We start from the raw sequence: 17,633 nt of genomic DNA, 5'->3' as shown, positions 1-17,633 counted from the left end.
CACACGCTGTTTAACGTCTTCTCCTTCCTGCTCTGGCAAGCCATCCTCAAGTTCCGTCTTCTGTGATATCGTTCCATTTCATTCACTCTGTCTTCCAGGCCTGTAATTCTCTTCTGATGGTCATCACTTGACACATCATTCTGTTTTCATATCTTGAACTTCGTTGAAGAGAAACTCCGATGATTCCTTTAACGCTTCGATGGTGTCCGCATTTTTCTTTATCAGGCCTGCAAGATTGTCCGCGTTTTCTTTTATTTGTTCAGCAACAAGCCTCACGATGTTATCTTGCAGTTCGGAGAGTGTAGGTTCAACTTTACCTTTCTTTGCGACTGGAGTGCACGGAGCTGACTCAGGAAGATGGACAATTCCTCCGTCGGAATTAGTGTAGGTGTGTATATCACATGCTTTGACAACTTCCATAACATCCTCAGTCACATCTTTGTGCTCACTGCTCAGTAGTGAATGAAAGCGTCTTGTTTGTCTTTTTACCTTGATCTCTTGGCCTTTTGTCTGTCATTTTTTTTTTTTTAAACAACTGTGCTAGATAGTCACGCTTGAAAAGGAGTCCAAATCGTTTTCTTATTAAGACAGAAATATAAAGATATATTTCCAGATGTTTGCACTAATCAGATTCAACGTGTAAGGTGAGAAAATAATTTATATTTCCTTAGCCTTGGGGGGATAGAAAAGTCGCTAAATCTATCGAGACTGCTTTGACGTCACAAACGTGATGATCATGTGACAAAAAAAGCGCAAAGACTATACCACATGCCAACCAAAAGGGGTTATGCTCCAAATGTATTTCCTCATAATAAATATACTTTAATTTTACACATCAATGTCACCATAAATTACGCTCAGTAAATTTCACTGTAATGTATGTATTGTTATATGTGTCAAATCAATTATTTAATCCTCACATTTCCTCTAAAGAGAAGGTACCGTCCAGACTCGCGTTAGAGTTCATAAGAAGAGCTGCAGTATCCGTGTGTTGAGCTCGTGCCGGGTTTTAAAAAAAAATCTTTATTTTGGAACTGGTGGCCATCTAGTTTTATTTGATTTACAAAGATGGCCTCAGGTAAGATATATCTGGTAAATAAGCTTGCTGTTTAGTTTTGTTAGATAGAAGTGCATTAGCACAGCGCGCGCTTAGCATTGGCGGCTAAGTGGGTCGCGCGATATTTGTCAGTAATTGAAGTGTAAACAACAATTTTAAAGAGCAAATAAATATAAATGTTGTTTTCAATGACGACAATTGTTTTTACGCCGTCCGGCTTAGTAAGAATTATTTAATTATGGTGAATTATGTTTGGGCGCCATGTTCATGGTGTGGCGTGGTGGGGTTGTTAGCATTAGCATTAGCATTCATGCTGATCAACGCATACTTTTATTTGCATAAATGTGTTGTGCATTTTTATGTATAAATGCTTAAACTGTTTCGTGTGCGGTGTTATTTTAATTTCATATACTCTTGACTAATTGTTCATGCCTGTTTAACTTGTAGATTCAGGCTACGGACAGCATGGAGCACAACAAAGGCAAGTCTAATTGATTATTTGCACTACCAACACCGATCAACCATAACATTAAAACCACCTGCCTTATATTGTGTAGATCCCTCTCGTGCTACCCAAACAGCGCCATCCAGCATCTTCGAATGGCATTCACAGATGAAGTTGTTAACACCAATAATTGTACAGAGCGGTTATCTGAGTTACTGTAGACTATCAGTTCAAACCAGTCTGGCCATTCTCTGTTGACCTCTCATCATCAAGACATTTCCATCTGCAGAACTGCTGCTCACTGGATGTTTTTGGCACCATTCAGAATAAATTCTAGAGAACATTGTGTGAAAATCCCAGGAGATCAGCAGTTACACAAATGCTCAAACCAGCCCATCTGACACCATTTACTCCGAATGGTGCCAAAAACATCCAGTGAGCAGCAGTTCTGTTGGCGGAAATGTCTTGATGATGAGAGGTCAACAGAGAATGGCCAGACTGGTTCAAACTGATAAAGTCTACAGTAACTCCGATAACCGCGCTGTACAATTTTGGTGAGAAGAATATTCTTAATGCTATTCTGTGATGTGGGTTGATGCTGTTTTTGGCGGCACGAGTGGGACCTACACAATATTAGGCAGGTGGTTTTAATGTTGTGGCTGATTGGTGTATAATACGTAAATTCTGGAATTTCCATTTAATACTCCATGTTCTAGTAGTCATGTTTTATTTAACCCATTGAATTCCTCAAATGATTAAACTACTCCTAAAGTACAGTGGGCCTACCTTTTTTTTTTTTTTTTGGTGCAAATAAGTTTTTCAAATGGGTCAGTAACCAATTCCAATGGGGCTTTTCCACTGCACGGTACAACTCTGCTTACTTTTTTGGGGTTTTCCCCTGTGGATAGTACCTGGCACCCGATACTTTTTTTAAAAATTTTGTAGTACCACCTCGGTCGAGGTTCCAAGAGAGCCGAGCCTATACTAAATGTGACATCAAAATCCTGCAGATCACTGATTGATCAGGGAGAATCGTCACTATCAGTTTCACTCGGTTTCCGACACGCAACATCAACCTGGTAGTTTTAAAGTTAGAAACGGCGATAGCAGTATCATTTGTTAACGCGACTGTGTAATTGTGAAAAAGAAATGACTGCGCAAAACCAAGCTGCGGTCATTTTAACGAGGTGCACTGACCTACCAACAGTGTAGGGAAAAGTAAAAAAAAACTTGCAAGTGGCTACAGAACCATCAAGGAAAAGTGGTTGTGGTTCGACCAAATGAATGCTATATAAACCGGCGAGCAATGGGCTGGAGAGTGTCCTGGACTCAGCCAGGATGGAGGATGGTACGTTTTGTTACTGTACGTTAGCTCTACCCTACTTGAAAGCTTCACTTTTAGTTGACCAGCTACTGGTCTGCAAACTGCAGTGGAAATGCAAGCTCAGAAAAATAAACCAAGTATAGAGTTGAGGCGAGTCGAACCATAGCGTGCAGTGGTAAAGTGCCATACGTATTACTGTATATTTTTGGGATGCATACTAACATTTCTTTATTGAATATACAGCTATGGATCTTATGGTGGATCCCAAGGCTATCAAGGCGGACAGGTAATGACTTTAAAATATTCTTAGTTTGTTTTTGTAAGTGTCGTAGTAGTGTTGGGGTGTGACTGGTTTTGTGTTTCCAGCAGGGATATGGTCAAGACAATGGAAGCAGCTCTTATGGTGGTTCTGGGCAGTCTGGTGGTGATATGAGTTATTTTATTTCTCCGTTAAAAATTATATTTGGTATTGAGGGTTGGAGTGTAATTCTTTTTTCTCTAAAGGAGAAAGTTATGGCCAATCAGCTCCAGGATATACCTCTGGCTATGGTCAACAACTGCCACAGCAGCAGGGCTATGAATCCTCACCTGGGTGAGAGATTTGACGTTTGAATCGCATACAGACCTAGAATCAGGGCTCTTATGCCATTTTGATGAAGGCTTTGTCTAAACCTCTTTACCCCTGTTCTCTCTGATACAGCTTAGGTGGAGAGAAGTCGTATGGCCAGCAGTCTGATGGTGGAAGCGCCGGAGGGTATGGTCAGTCCGGTGGCTCGTATGGGGGTTCTCAAGGTGGCTACGGACGACGCAACGATGGTAATGCCCGTATTATGCATTTAAAATATTCAGCAGACATGTGTCCCTCCCTTGGACTACCACTAATCTGAACATTAATGGTCTGTGTTGTGACTTTATAGGAATGTTTTTGGTCTCAAGTTTGGTTACAGAAATGTTTGTCCTCAGGTGATACCCGGAGGTATGGTGATGATGTGGGCTCAGATCGGTCTGAGGGATACAGGGGCAGGGGACGTGGGGGTTATGATCGTGGCGGGTATGACCGTGGTGGCTTTGACCGAGGTGGCCGAGGCGGTCCACCCTCCGGTGTTGGGTAAGTGTACCCATCCTAGAAGGTATTGCAGTACTGTCACTTAAAGATGCATGAAATAATGCCATCTAACTGATTGCGCAGACGTTTAATAGGCCTGTACGATATTGACAAGGAAGAAAGTATTAATTTGACAACAGCGCTTAAATTATGCAGTTCAATTGCTGTTTCTCTTTAACAGGTAAAAGTAAAAAAAACGCAACCAAAATTTGTATTGTTCAAATGAATTTTGGATTATTTGGAGAATTTATTTTTACCCAGCCCTAAAGCTTAATATTTAGCTTTTGTCTGTGGATGATAACTGCCAGTTAAACTTTAAACTATCCTATTGTACAGAAAAGTTGGATCCACTTCATTTTGAAGTGGAAACACTTGGTTTAGAGCCAACATCTATCTGTAACACCCACCATTTGGAATAGAATGTTTGACAGAATGAGATGAAGGTTGTAGACTTTAACAGTAGCCAGGTTTCCATTGATTGTTAATTTACAAAGAAAATGCACAATTTTACAAGGAGTTTATTTGTTTTTATTTTGTATTATGAATTATTAAATGCATGACTGGTATGTCAATGGCTATTTATTTCAAGGTTTCAGCTACTTTTGAATCCATAAAATGAAATCCATAGAAGTCTTAAAACATCTTGCTTGTTGTTTGACTTGCCCGAAAAGTGAATGGAAGCCTGGCTAATTATGGTGAAATGCCATTTGTGTAGGAGAGCCCCCAGTAGACCTGAAATGTTTTACAGCATATTCCGGAGCCATTTTGATTGGATTTTCACACAAAGGCCGTGCCCTCACTACACTGTTTTTGCTGTGATTATGATGTTGCAGACGGGTTTTCGGGGTCTGCGACGAGGTCTGTTACAAACACATCAATATTTTCAAGCATGTTTGGTGATGTTGCCACCATCTTGTAGTACTTGATGCACTGACACCATGATGTGCTTTTACATTATTAATTTTTTCACTTTTTTTTTTTCCTGCAAAAACAATTGAACAAGATTCTAAGATTAGGATCTGAAGCAAGCATTGATGAATGCGGAGCAAACGTGGAGCTCTACATTTTACATAAAATATAAGGTATAATCCTAAATTATCGTGTAAGCAAACATTTGTTATAATTGATTTCAATTGAAGTGTTCAACAAACTGACATTTTTATATGGTTTGAAAAAAATATGGTGCCAAAATAAGTGAAAATTGTTGAAATGATAAAAATCTGAGGGGCCATCTGCTCCTCTGTCAATGTCCCATGAACAATTGCCTGTTTCAAATGTAACTTGAACAAACCGTTACTTACTCTTGGCCAAAAATGTGTTCACCAATTCTATGCTTTGTGTAATTTTCACTAGAGGTCGACAAATGGTGGATTTTGCTATTACTAGAACTAATGTGGTGGAAAAGGCGGATGGTTTATAAAAAAAATTAAAAATATTTATAGAATGTTAAAGTTTCATTTTCTGACTAAGACTGGCATGGATAAAGATGCTTTTGGATGGAAGAGTCCAAAATTAATGAAATCCTTGATTTTCAGTTTATTGTTCAATCGTCCAAATAACCAAAAATAATTTAAGATTTTGTGTGTAAAGTGGGACTTTTACTTATTTCAGGTCTCTTATTTTGACTTGTCTTGGACCTGTTACATCTGTGCATTTATATTTAAGTATTTACCAAATTAAAGGAGACCTATTATGCCCCTTTTTACAAGATGTAATATTGTTGCATATTGAATGTGTTTGTGAAGTTTCAGCTCAAAATACCCCACGTATAATTTATTATACCATGCTGTAAATGCCTCTTTTTGGGTGGATTCAAAAACACGCTAATTTCGTGTGGGTCTCTTTAAATGCAAATGAGCTGCTGCTCCCCGCCCACTTTCCAGAAAGGGATACTACAGCAACAAATCAGAACCAATATGACTGACAGTGTAAATACCGGAGTTCAGCCATGTGTGTCTGTGTGGGTCTCTGTGAATACAATCAGAGACAATGGTAACTTGAACTGCATTAGCTGTGGAATCAGCTAACAAGCACATTCGGAAAGGCGAGATGCACTTTATATTTTGAATGTTTGCGATTACTACTTCAGGATATAAAGCTGGAACATGAACAGTTGGTCTGATCCATGCTTGAATCAAATTTGTGAAAATCCGGCTTGATTCACAAAGCAGTCTGTTGTAAAATGATTTGCACAAACGTGTTTTTGGGCACATTTCCTTCAAAAACAAAACTTGTCCACTGCGTCTTCATTGGCTCTGATGCCGGGAGTACATGAAGACTCTAAGTTAACATTTACAGCCAGCAAAACGGAACACTTATGATGCTTACGAAGCTGAGACATTATTCTTCTTACTGTAGCAGCTCCAGTGCGGAAAAAAAATGGCGGACTGTGTGTAGACCACTCGGGACGATCTATGATAATAGGGTGGAGTCCGTCACCAGTCGTGGGTGAGGCCTGATCTGGGACATCACTTTAGAGCAGAAATGAAAACCATTAATTTTAACACCGTTTATTAATTAGAAATGTAAGCGAGAGGAGTGGGTGGATTTTAACATTGTAGGGTGGTTGTGTACACACACCGCCGACTCGCATTTATGTACAAACCCCATGTAAAAGTGAATTTTGCATAATAGATCCCCTTTTAATGATTTTTTTTTTTTTTTTATTATTAGTGATTCACCGAAACGTATATTTTACCGAAATTAGTTTTCATTTAGCCGAAAACAAAATTGGGTAATTACTGTGATCGTTTGTGGCAATGTTTAAATTAATTTAATAAATAAAAATAATAAAATGCAGTACAACGGTGAAAAGTGGATTTTATTTCTGAAATGTGCACTTCATAACATTTAATTATTAATCCGCAATCTAACAATCTAATTGTTCCGCTGTAGCAATCTGAGTTACTCTGGTATTTGGGTTGTGCTCTTATGATCTTGTCGAACATGTCATACAGCATTGGTGGTGTGTGCGCCATTCGTTGTACGGGTGTTTTTGAACCTCGGAGAAGTCTGTGTTGTGGGCTGTTTTGTATCACTGATCAAGTAGCCATGACATCTAATTAAATCGACTGCTGACAGCCTCAAAGTGTTTCGTGGGGGAGGTTTTTTTTTTTTTTCTTTACTATTGTTGTTGTTTTGGTGAACTCTGTATGCTGGTCAGGGTGTCGTGTTCTCAGGTGATAAATCAAACTGGTCATAAGTTATTCGGCAACGAGCAGTCTCTATTTAAGCCGAACAAATTTTCCATTGCTACTTGGCATCCTTTTTTTGGTCACGGTGAAGTTCATCCACACTGCAGACATGTTTACTTGTTGTAGCTGAACCATGTTGTGCACGGAATAGGAGACGCTGACACTGTCAAACGTGAATTAAACGCCACGTATCTATCATAACAGGTCAATGGTTTCGGTCCAACTCTTGGCTGAATTTATTTCTGTGCATCCCTACTTTCTGCATCCCATTTATGCACCTGATTTTGTATATATACATGTATGTTTCACCAGATGAGCCTTTTTGTTTTTATGATTCAATTTGGACCACTTAAATATTTAATCAAAAAATGCATTTAACGGAGGATGGAAAAATATAGATTTAAGGAAGCAAAACCCCACAAGGTTTTAGTGATCTGAAAAAAAAATATTTAATTCTATAGGCTGCCATTATATTGTAGAGACAAGCTGTTGTATCTGTCGTGTTCTCTGGAGGAACACTGAGGTATAAACCTAATGGCATAGAGTTTTATTTACAGAGAGTGGAACTATCGGCATAGATTAATCCGTGAAACAGTTATATCGGTCTAACTCTAATATGCACACGTTGGCTATGACATGACAACACCACTGAAGACCCATTGTGAGCAGTACTGTAATTCTGGTACTCTGACATTTGTGTAGTAAGGGCACGGCTTAAAGTTAATTTCCCTACACTTAAGTTGTAGACGCTAAATCCTTCACATGGACAGTTCCGAAGTAGGTTACATTTTTGTCATTGTTAACTTAACTTAAAATGCTTTTAAGTTTGCTTTTGGGATTTATTTATTTTTTCCAGCTATTTTGGTAGTGCTCATTTCTTCTGGCTGCCCTGTCCATTGTTTTAATTAAAACTATTTTTTATTATTATTGGAAAGTTCATCGAAAAGGAACAAGTCTCAGTCACTCCACATGAATCGGTGTCTTTAAAGTGTTTGTTTGTGTTAACATGGTCTACATTTTATACTACAGGTATCAAAGTGAGTGAAATTAAACTTGGACCTCAGCCATTGGAGCTCATAAGCACTCATAATGGAAGAAAATGTTTGCTCGTCTACACGAGTCCAAGAAAATTAGACAATCTGGTTAAAATCTTTGACAAAAACTAAAGAGGGAGCTGCGAGGTTGTCCTCCACGCTCAGCTCTGGTTTTTAGTTGCATCACAGTCTCAATTCAGAGCAACAAATCTTAAAGTTGAGCATTTAATCAATTCTCAATTGGAAGCAGATAAAGTCCATTTTAGACTTGCCACAGTTTCAATTTGAAATGTTTAATTTACTATTGGCCCATCATCTGTAAATGGGAGACATTTCCTCCTCGGTAGTAAACCATGGCAGGAGTACTGATAAAGAGAGGGAGACTTGTGCTCCCAGGTTTCAACAATGGAAAGCCATCATATCTTCAATTTTTCCTCTGCAGTGGTGGTGACCGCGGTGGCTACAAAAATTACGGTGGTAAGTGATGAGCATCCGAACTGTCTCAATGGGGGAAGGAGATAAGAGATACAGAAAGATTAACTGGCAAAAGAAATCTTGAGAGCCACCATTTTATCTGTGATACTCAATGGAACTTCACCTTTTATTGCTGTCCTCCCTTTGGTAATGCTCTTGTGGGCTAAAGTCTAGCATATACTCAGATTTACTTGTAAGACATGGTATACTTGCATGAGGAAATTGAATTAAACGCCAGCGTTCTGGATGCCAACTATGCACATGACGAAGAAGGGACACATGATGTAGCTGAACGATACTTGGTGCATTATTTTGTTACTAAACTCATTGTGCTGGTGTCAAAGGTGTTGGAATGTGGCGCAGCAATTTTGAACAGACACTGGTGCATAGCTTAAACTGACACTGTCAAGTCATCTAAGTAAAATGTTTTATATTTTTTTTCTAGATGTGAATTTAGTGAAATAGGTTTTATAATTTCATGAAAAGTGATGGTTTCTAAAGTTCTCATGGTGGTTTTTCTCTTTCGTCTCTTGCTGTTTTTCAGGACCCAGAGACTATGGTCAAAAGGATGACGGAGGTAAGTCATCGATTAAAAGCGATCGATTAATCGCCTTTCACCCTGAAATCAAGAGAAAACGATTGACTTAAAATGAAGCAGGAATTTGGCATTAATCCTTTTTAGACCCTCCTAACAAAGTCTGAGTTGCAAGCCAATGAAATGTTTGTCAACTTTGACCAATATCTTCTACATTATGTTTACAAAAATTTGCAAAGTTTGGACTTGGCAAATCTTTGTAAACTTCATGTTGACATTGAGCATGCGCTCAATCTTTTTCCAATTTGGCTATATTATCTCCACGACTGCAACATTTTCATCAAGGAAGTTGGTACAAGTGCTTACACATCCTTAAAATACTGATCTGACAAACCAACAATACTGGCTGCCTGCAGCTATAACTTAAATTGTAAATGAATGATCATTGTGAAATTTTGCATGTGCTTATAGGGTGTCCAGATGATGCTTGCCACATGCTGTCACTATAAACTAATTTGCAAATAGTTAATAAAATGGCTTATAAATCAAACTCTAAAGGGCTAGATTGAAATGTGTTCTTCCTCTGAATCCTTCAGTCCCCCCTAATCATTTGGTGTTTATCCATGCAAGAAAACAGATTGTTGGAAAAACCTTTTTTTTTTTTTTTTTAAATTAATCCAAGGTCTGACATGCACAACCGTTTCTCTTGAAATTTTTATTTTGATAAATTGTTCAGAAGATATAAGCCAGTACAATTGAGTGTGGCCTATAATGATGAATTGGCCTGTATCCAGTGTGTAATTTCCGAACTTCACAAAACATGGTTCTCCCAAACAACCGTACAGTCTGGGGATCAATTTCTGATTCCAAGGGGCTCTCAAAATCTTTATGAACTGTTATCAAATAAGCTGTTATTTGACACCAAAACAAATGAGTCCACACAATATATTTGACCATTTTTGTTGTTCTCTTCACTTGTGTTTGGACCCGACGATCGGCATATTTGAATTTTTGGCGTCACCTGAACATGATCTTAAATTCGTGAGATTCACCCAGATATAGTATATCAATGAGAAATTTGTCGACATGTGCTTAACTTTCCTTGATTTAAATTCTCCATTACAGATGACCAGGATAACTCGGACAATAATACCATCTTTGTCCAAGGTCTTGGAGAAGAGGTCTCCACTCAGGAAGTGGGAGACTTCTTCAAACAGATAGGAATCATCAAGGCAAGCTAACTCTCTTAAACATCACCACATTATAAGTGAATAAGAAGTTTTATTAACAAATGTTAATCGGATCAATGCTCTAATCACACTTTTTAAAGCTGAATAAGAAGACCGGCCAGCCCATGATTAATCTATACTCTGATAAAGCCACTGGCCGACTAAAGGGTGAAGCCACCGTGTCATTTGATGATCCTCCCTCTGCCAAAGCTGCCATTGAATGGTTTGATGGTACGAGAAACATCCCTGAGTCCGCTTATCTTTTACAAAGCATGTGTGATGCTGATTTCATTGGTATTTCGTTTGTCTGCAATACAGGAAAAGAATTCAATGGAAGACCTATCAAGGTGTCGTTTGCTACCAGAAGGGCTGAGTTCAGCCATAAAGGAGGCAGCGGGGGCGGCGGCGGTGGTGGTGGCGGCGGCGGGCGAGGCCGTGGTGGTGAGTTTTGGAAGCTGTTTTTCAACCTGCTTGTGTCCTAGTTGCTTTACTAGTGAAACAAAATTCATTAATGGCTAACAAGGTGTTCCTGCTGTTTTTGTGCATTTGCTCTAAGGTTTTCGAGGAAGGGGCAGTGGCGGCTTCGGTGGTGGTCCCTCGTTTGATGTCAGAGGAGGTGACTGGCCTTGTCCCAACAGGTGTGGAAGACTAGCGTTATTTGTAAAAATTTGAGAGTAATTGTTGTACTTGTTGAATGTGTTGTATGTTAAAATTTGAAACTCTTTATACCACCTTCTTCAGCTCCTGTGGCAACATGAACTTTGCCCGAAGATATGAGTGTAACAAATGTGGAACACCTAAACCAGAAGGTGAAAGTCATGGAGGTACAGATATAGTACTTTTTTTACCAGCTTTCAAAAACATTTTACCAGTAGATGGTGCAATTTCCCACAAGTCAACATTAAATCAAAATTGGCCCCATTAACTTTAAACATATTCTCAATAGCCAGATTTCAATCCAAGATTATGCACAAAATTGCAAAAGCAATTTGCAAATAAAGCAGTGTTTCCATTGCATGTGAGAGACTCGTCACTTTGCTATTGGAGATTAATTCATGTCTTGCAGTTTCCATCCAGAATTTTTTGTGATCCTGTAATTGGAGCAAAAATGTTAATGGAAACCCTGCTAATGTTGGTCCTGCCCTATTTATTTCTCGTTCTTTCACTCAATTGTTTTCATGTGGACTTGCATTAATTGATGGGTGATTTAATATCATGTTCGCTGCACCACTCATACAAACTGTTCACCACTTCCAGACCGTGGTGGTCGGGGCGGATATGGAGGTGACTGTGGGGACCGTGGCGGCTTCAGAGGCAGCAGAGGAGGTGGAGGTTTCCGGGGTGGTGACCGTGGAGGCTATGGTGGTGGCGGCTACAAAATGGGTGGAAGGTAAAAAAAAAAAAACTCACCCAATTTTAACTACATTTTAAATGGGTTCTCAACATTTTCTTAACACTAGTCTTTGTGATTTTAGAGGAGACCACAGAGATGAGAGACGAGGACGACCATACTGAAGACTTTGTGGATTCCATTCCTTTACTATGGGGGGTGGGTGGGGGGGTTGAAAGGGTAATGGGGAGAGGTTTCTGTTGGCATACCTTTCCTTTGCATGGACGTCCTGTGTACTGTCTGAAATGAGCAGTTTTTGTTCCCCCATTATTGTTGAATCTGTGAAGGGTAATGGAAGGAGAACGTATTTTGGTCTCTGAGCAGCTTCGCTTCAATACATTGAGTCCTGTCAGGGGAATAGCTAAAACTGTCATCAGATCAGATTTAATTGGTAATTTTGCTGTAGCTGGGGGGGTTATTTGTTATTTTTTTTTAATTTACTGACTTGTAGAATCTGGTATTTAGTGTGTGATTTTGTGAAATGCTTAATATTGTTTTGTAAAATCAACATTAAATGTTTTACTTTGGGTTTTCTTTTTGCAAATATTAAAACACTTGTGATCTTAATGTGCTTCTAAATTATTGCTTTTGCACAGTCACCTTTCAAGCCTAACAATGGCAACATTAATGTGAACTAAGGTTTTACAAAGGGTTCATTAATAGATAACAAGAAATGTACAAATGCATTATGAATCATTGTTATGCAGTTATTACATCACAAATTAAGAGGGCTACTTTGATGCAGTACTTGCCAAGTACTTGAGCATGATATAAATGCTTTCTAAATTGTTTTAATGAAGAAAAAAAAAAATCCTGATTCATGATTTGCCAATGCAGCAAAAATACACCATTGTAGTGAGATGAAAATTATCAGTTTGCTTCAGTCTGCTTAGCGTTCATTCATACCCGTAAGGTCTCGACTTGCTTGAGTTTTCACTTTTTGTCAATGTCAAAAGCATGATTTAACCTAGTCCTATTTTCCTTAAGTCCTCTGCATAAACTCTTTTCAGCTCTTTACTCATTCACAGCACACATGATATAATAAACCATACTGAACTTCCATGTGCATATGTTTCTACTGTTGGTCACTCTTTAATAAATGCTACATTAATTATAATTTTCTTATGTTACTAATGTTGACCCCACAGCCAAGATGAAGTCTTTAATGGTCTTATGGCTCCTGTCCCCTTAGAGGCAAATTCCATCAAGTTCAGTTTTATTGTGTATCTATTGACAGCTATCACACGTTTTGCAGAGACCTACAAATCTGACTCATTATACCCTATTTACAATCACAGTTGCAGAAGCATAGTTACTTTCATGCAGCATCCATGTCACGCATGACTACAGTATTATTGTGGTGACGCTCGAGCGCTCTGGAGGCGGAACACAAGTGAGGATTGTGAAGATTTTCCCTTTGGTTTGATGTCGCCTGTTCATCGCGATGGATGTGTTTTCATGAGGTGATTATTGAATGATGTGGTTGCTGCTGTCACTGCTGCTGTGCGTAAAGACCTCGGTGAGCTCTCCTGTGGCGGAGGTAAGACACGAGGTGCAACCGTTATCGGTGTTCTGTCGAAAATGATACAGAACTACCAACTTCTGAGGTGTGTGAATGTGGACAAGGGTCTTTTTCTTTTAACTTAAGAACACAGCTGGTGAAATGGCTTGGATATCTCCTAATGACTACAGTCCAGCACAAACGCTTTAATAAGATTGTTGTTTGAATGAGCTTATAGTTCTTGTGTAAGCTGTAAATAAGTGAGGCTGTAAGTGTTTAAGGGGGAAATGCAAGTTTTCGTGCATATACTTGACTGTTTCCACAATCACCGACATTTGTACAAGAGTATAAGCAGGTCATGTGGATCATTGACAAGATAAAAATAAGAAATTTATTTATAGTATTGTTTAAAACATTTCAAGTTCGTAGAAATGTAGTCTTTTTGTCCATGTTGGTTTGATACATTTTGAATATTTATTCAAATCACTTTCTGCCATAACATAATACATTTCAAGTTGTTAGCCACCAAGTCAAATTTAGTCCTTGCTGCAACTTGAATATAAGAGTATAGGCAACTTAAAGGGATAGTTCACCCAAAAATGAAAATAAACTCATCATTTTGGCACCCATTCACTTGCATTGGACGGACCAAAAGAGCTGAGAAATTCTTCTAAAACTCTTCATTTGTGTTCTGAACAAAGAAAGTCATACACATCTTGGATGGCATGAGGGTGAGTAAATGATGAGAGAATTTTCAATTTTTGTGAACTATCCCTTTTAATTATTAATCCCAAAAAGTTTCCAAACATATTTTTCAAAGTAACAAATATTTTTACAAATATTATTTTTGAGTTATGAATATCAAGATATGTTTTCATTATTACTGCATTTAACATGTCTTTTAAAATAGAATTAAATATCTGATATTTAAATAATTAAAAACTCAGTCATGAGGTTCTAAAGACATATTCTTTTAAATAATATTAATAATATTTAATAAGAAAGTCACTGCAAATATTTTAAAAGTAATAATAATGAATTATTATTCCGCACTACTTAGGCCAACATTTCTCTTTTTTTTTTCTTTTAATAACAATTACAATTTTTACAATTTGCATTTGTAATGTGGGTCCTTTTTAAAAAAAACGTTATAGATGAGTGTCACGCCACTGACCCAAATCCTAAATAAGTACATGTTTACCCCTATTTAAACTAATACAAATGTATATGGTTCTTAGCATTTTTAATAACTATTAATATTTACTGTTGATAACTGTCAGTTTGCCCTACAAGAGTTTAAGTATCTTTTAAAGTATCTTGTTTTCCTCATTTGGGATCTGAATTCAAGTAAATTAAGTCTAAAGTCAATCTTATGCATGGTATGAGACATATGTTGTCCTACTTTGCCTTTCAGCTATAGAAATCAAGCCTCTATTGTCATCAGAATGATTGGTGCAGCCCCAAAATGTGCAGTGAACTAGAGGCATTATTTTTATTGAGGTGGATTTCAGTGTAAGTGCACTGTAACATCCCCCTTCATGTGCAACTCTGCTTATTTCTCTTGGTCTGAGGGAGAAAACATTATTGTAATTCTAAGAACCTTCTCAAGTCTCATCTTACCTGTGACCTCTGGGTGGTCCAGAACACACACAATTTGGTAACCCAAATCTAATATGCAGTTGGCATGCCAGTACCTGAGGGGGATTCCCTTGTACATGGACTGGAAACTGATGCTTATAAAATAACAATAAAAAAAGGAATGAAAAATATTTCCTTTAGTTCCAGACATTGAATTTTTTTTCCCCTCTTTGTATAGTCATTTTAGTACTGCTGTCAAGAGGCTTCACAATACCTGCAATCTTCCGAAGTATCTGTATTTCAGTCATTTTAAAATATTGTTTAGAGGCTCAAAGGCCAATATCTTCCCACCTATCTTACTTTCATGTATTTAACAGCAAATGCCTGCAGCCATTTCAAACGACGCTCATATGGGTGTTGAAATCTGTTGTGTCTATGTTACAAGTGGAATTCATTCCATGATACTTTGTATACAAAGCAAGTACAACCATTCTCCGTAAGTAAACACACTGATGGATCTGTATATGTCAGAGTGTTTTGTGATCTCAGAGTGAGTTCCCCCCTGCTGTCACAAGGTGTGTGTGTGTGTGTGTGTGTGTGTGTGTGTGCAGGGTTTTCTGGAGCGATATGGATACCTACATGAGGATAATGAAACTCACAGTGCAGCTGAAGTCAAGTCTGCCATCAGGTACAGCAATGTCTCTTGCCTTCTCTGTTCACACAAATAGTGATTTTCTGAGATTCTGTATCAAAGCTCTTTGGTATTTACTGGATAGCAGAAAATGAATAATAGTGCATATACAGTATGAGACTTGTGTGACTGACTGCATTTTTTGCTTTTTTCAAGAGCCTACTGTTTATTTTATTTTTTTCTCTATTTCTATTATGAATACATTTATATATTTTTTTATTGTTGTGAACGTTATAATAAGCTTAAAGTATTGATGTATTGGCTTAGTGTTGAGTTTACAGTTGAGGTACGAAAACCCTTAGCTATAATTGTATTTATATTGTCACAGGGTTTTCTGAACTTAAGGGGTTTCTTGGTCTTGACTCTGACCCAACACTACTGGGTGGATATTGTTGGCCCTAAAACTGCTGTTTCTGCAGCGTTGCTTTTGAGTGCTATTGTCAGAAATACGCAGAGCATGTGTTAGGAGTACAAAGTCAGAGTTGACAGTTCTTTAGCTATAGTTGTCGAGTCATCATTCTCATTCCACTCCCTCTTCTCTTTCAGAGAGTTTCAGTGGTTGTCTCACCTGCCCGTCACTGGAAGGCTGGATAGTGCCACACTGCAGAAGATGACATCACCCCGCTGTGGGGTCAATGATGCCTATAGCCAAAGTGCCTGGAGTCAAAGGGTGAACAGCATCTTCACAGGCTACATGGGCAGGCGTGGGCAGCACCTCCGTAAGAAACGTTACATTCGGTCAGGTAAGCGAGTCTCATACATTCACCCCATGTCTATTTCAACCCCTAAAATCATGTCTAGAATGATTTTAAAACAATGAGGGATTTAAAACAATTAGGGATGAATGAAATCCAGACTGATTTCACCAAGGAGGTTGAATGCTTTCCAAATGACCGATCTCAACCTTCCAGTGGCCAAAGCTGGAACTACAGTTGCGACGCACTTCTCAAGAGCTCACTTCTTTGAATGGATGTGATATGAATGGCATCCAATTTTCGAAAACATTTTAGTTGTAATAATAGAAATATAATCCCAAATGTGCCAAAATATACGTATGGCGAAATCAAGGAACAATGGGTGTGACATTATTTCAAACTAAATTTAGCTAAAAGACTGTGTTTTTGAGTTAGTTTCTGTGGTTTCGAAACAGCTTGACAGCACAAACACCTTCCTACTGCCACTGGTCCTTGTCATCAGTAGGTGTTACATGCTGCGCCACCTACTTTGAAGGTAACATATTTTTCTGGTTAATTTCTTCATTCTGTCGAAAACGGTCAACGTGAACACACTGGCATGCAGAGTTTTATACACTCATCATTGCAGTGAGTTCAACATCTTTCTTTAACCTCGGGCGACCCGGGTCCTCCTGTGCAGACATTGGGCCTCATTCATGAAAATTGGGGGTAATTTATGTGTGAAATGGAGGTCCCCGAAAACTTTCAGCCAAATTCATGAACGCTTCATATTCCCCAGATTTGTTAGTAAAACGTGTGTATTTTTGTGAATTCCAAACATCTGTAAATAGAGCACGCATGCACATTCGTTCACAATTATCATAATCCACGCCCATCAAAACACCATATAAGGAAGGCTTCAGACTCGATAGATAAATGAGAATAGGAAGCTTTTCACATCTATGCGAACAGTAAAAAAAAAAGTGCATTCGCATTGTAAAATATTGATTTAGCAAACACTCGCATGTTCTTTCTAAAAAGAAAGTGAGGAACTTACATTCGTCGCTTGCTTTTGCTGTCATCTGAGGTTCTTTTGTGAATTAAACAGTCGAAGAGGTCACTAAAAATAGTTTTAAATGAAGCTTTAGTTAAAAAAATATTCCGTTCTCGCTGGCAGGAGGATGTCCACCACCATTAACCTTCTCTGTTTCAGTTGAGTGCATCAAATCCAAGACTGTAACAGTGATGTACTTCCCTTGCAATGGGAAAAATCTTCAAAGAAATGAATAGAATGTCATAAGAAGGTCTTTGACGGAAATTCTGTAAGATATTACTGATTTGCAAGCTATATGACAGCTGGCTTTTTCTTTTTCGTTGAGTGGTTTGGGTCACTCAACATGGT

The 17,633-nt window shown here is 38.3% G+C and overlaps 2 protein-coding genes across 5 annotated transcripts in view; both read left to right on the top strand.

Moving 5' to 3' along the window:
• Nucleotides 1-913: 913 nt before the first annotated feature.
• Nucleotides 914-12,834, top strand: LOC127631517 (RNA-binding protein FUS-like). 4 transcript variants are annotated; one of them, XM_052109669.1, is made up of 16 exons: nucleotides 914-1,078; nucleotides 1,505-1,538; nucleotides 3,070-3,112; nucleotides 3,196-3,247; nucleotides 3,331-3,418; nucleotides 3,527-3,642; nucleotides 3,790-3,934; nucleotides 8,602-8,636; nucleotides 9,178-9,210; nucleotides 10,294-10,400; nucleotides 10,499-10,628; nucleotides 10,716-10,838; nucleotides 10,954-11,035; nucleotides 11,139-11,221; nucleotides 11,655-11,787; nucleotides 11,873-12,834. In XM_052109669.1, the coding sequence occupies exons 1-16, from the start codon at nucleotides 1,069-1,071 to the stop codon at nucleotides 11,910-11,912; spliced, it is 1,254 nt and encodes a 417-aa protein (XP_051965629.1). In that variant the 5' UTR covers nucleotides 914-1,068; the 3' UTR covers nucleotides 11,913-12,834. The 4 variants fall into 4 exon arrangements, with proteins under 4 accessions (XP_051965629.1, XP_051965628.1, XP_051965627.1 ...); XM_052109668.1 differs by having other exon boundaries at nucleotides 3,196-3,250; XM_052109667.1 differs by having other exon boundaries at nucleotides 3,193-3,247; nucleotides 11,873-12,833.
• A 357-nt stretch (nucleotides 12,835-13,191) lies between these two features.
• Nucleotides 13,192-17,633, top strand: part of mmp28 (matrix metallopeptidase 28) — a 35,959-nt gene continuing 31,517 nt past the window's right edge. The window contains exons 1-3 of the mRNA XM_052109663.1: nucleotides 13,192-13,327; nucleotides 15,478-15,554; nucleotides 16,104-16,300. Of these exons, the coding sequence (XP_051965623.1) occupies nucleotides 13,262-13,327; nucleotides 15,478-15,554; nucleotides 16,104-16,300 (340 nt within the window). The 5' untranslated portion in view covers nucleotides 13,192-13,261. The remainder of the gene's footprint in view (nucleotides 13,328-15,477; nucleotides 15,555-16,103; nucleotides 16,301-17,633) is intronic.

Source organism: Xyrauchen texanus, chromosome 38 (genome assembly GCF_025860055.1).
Source record: "Xyrauchen texanus isolate HMW12.3.18 chromosome 38, RBS_HiC_50CHRs, whole genome shotgun sequence".
In the NCBI taxonomy this organism is placed as follows: domain Eukaryota; kingdom Metazoa; phylum Chordata; class Actinopteri; order Cypriniformes; family Catostomidae; genus Xyrauchen; species Xyrauchen texanus.
This window is presented reverse-complemented; position numbering and strand designations above follow the sequence as displayed.

Coding starts and splice junctions, on each gene's coding strand:
- LOC127631517 (XM_052109666.1), top strand. Junction 3,251..3,330: donor TGGTTCTGGGCAGTCTGGTG/GTGATATGAGTT, acceptor TTTTCTCTAAAG/GAGAAAGTTATGGCCAATCA. Junction 10,839..10,953: donor CGGCGGGCGAGGCCGTGGTG/GTGAGTTTTGGA, acceptor ATTTGCTCTAAG/GTTTTCGAGGAAGGGGCAGT.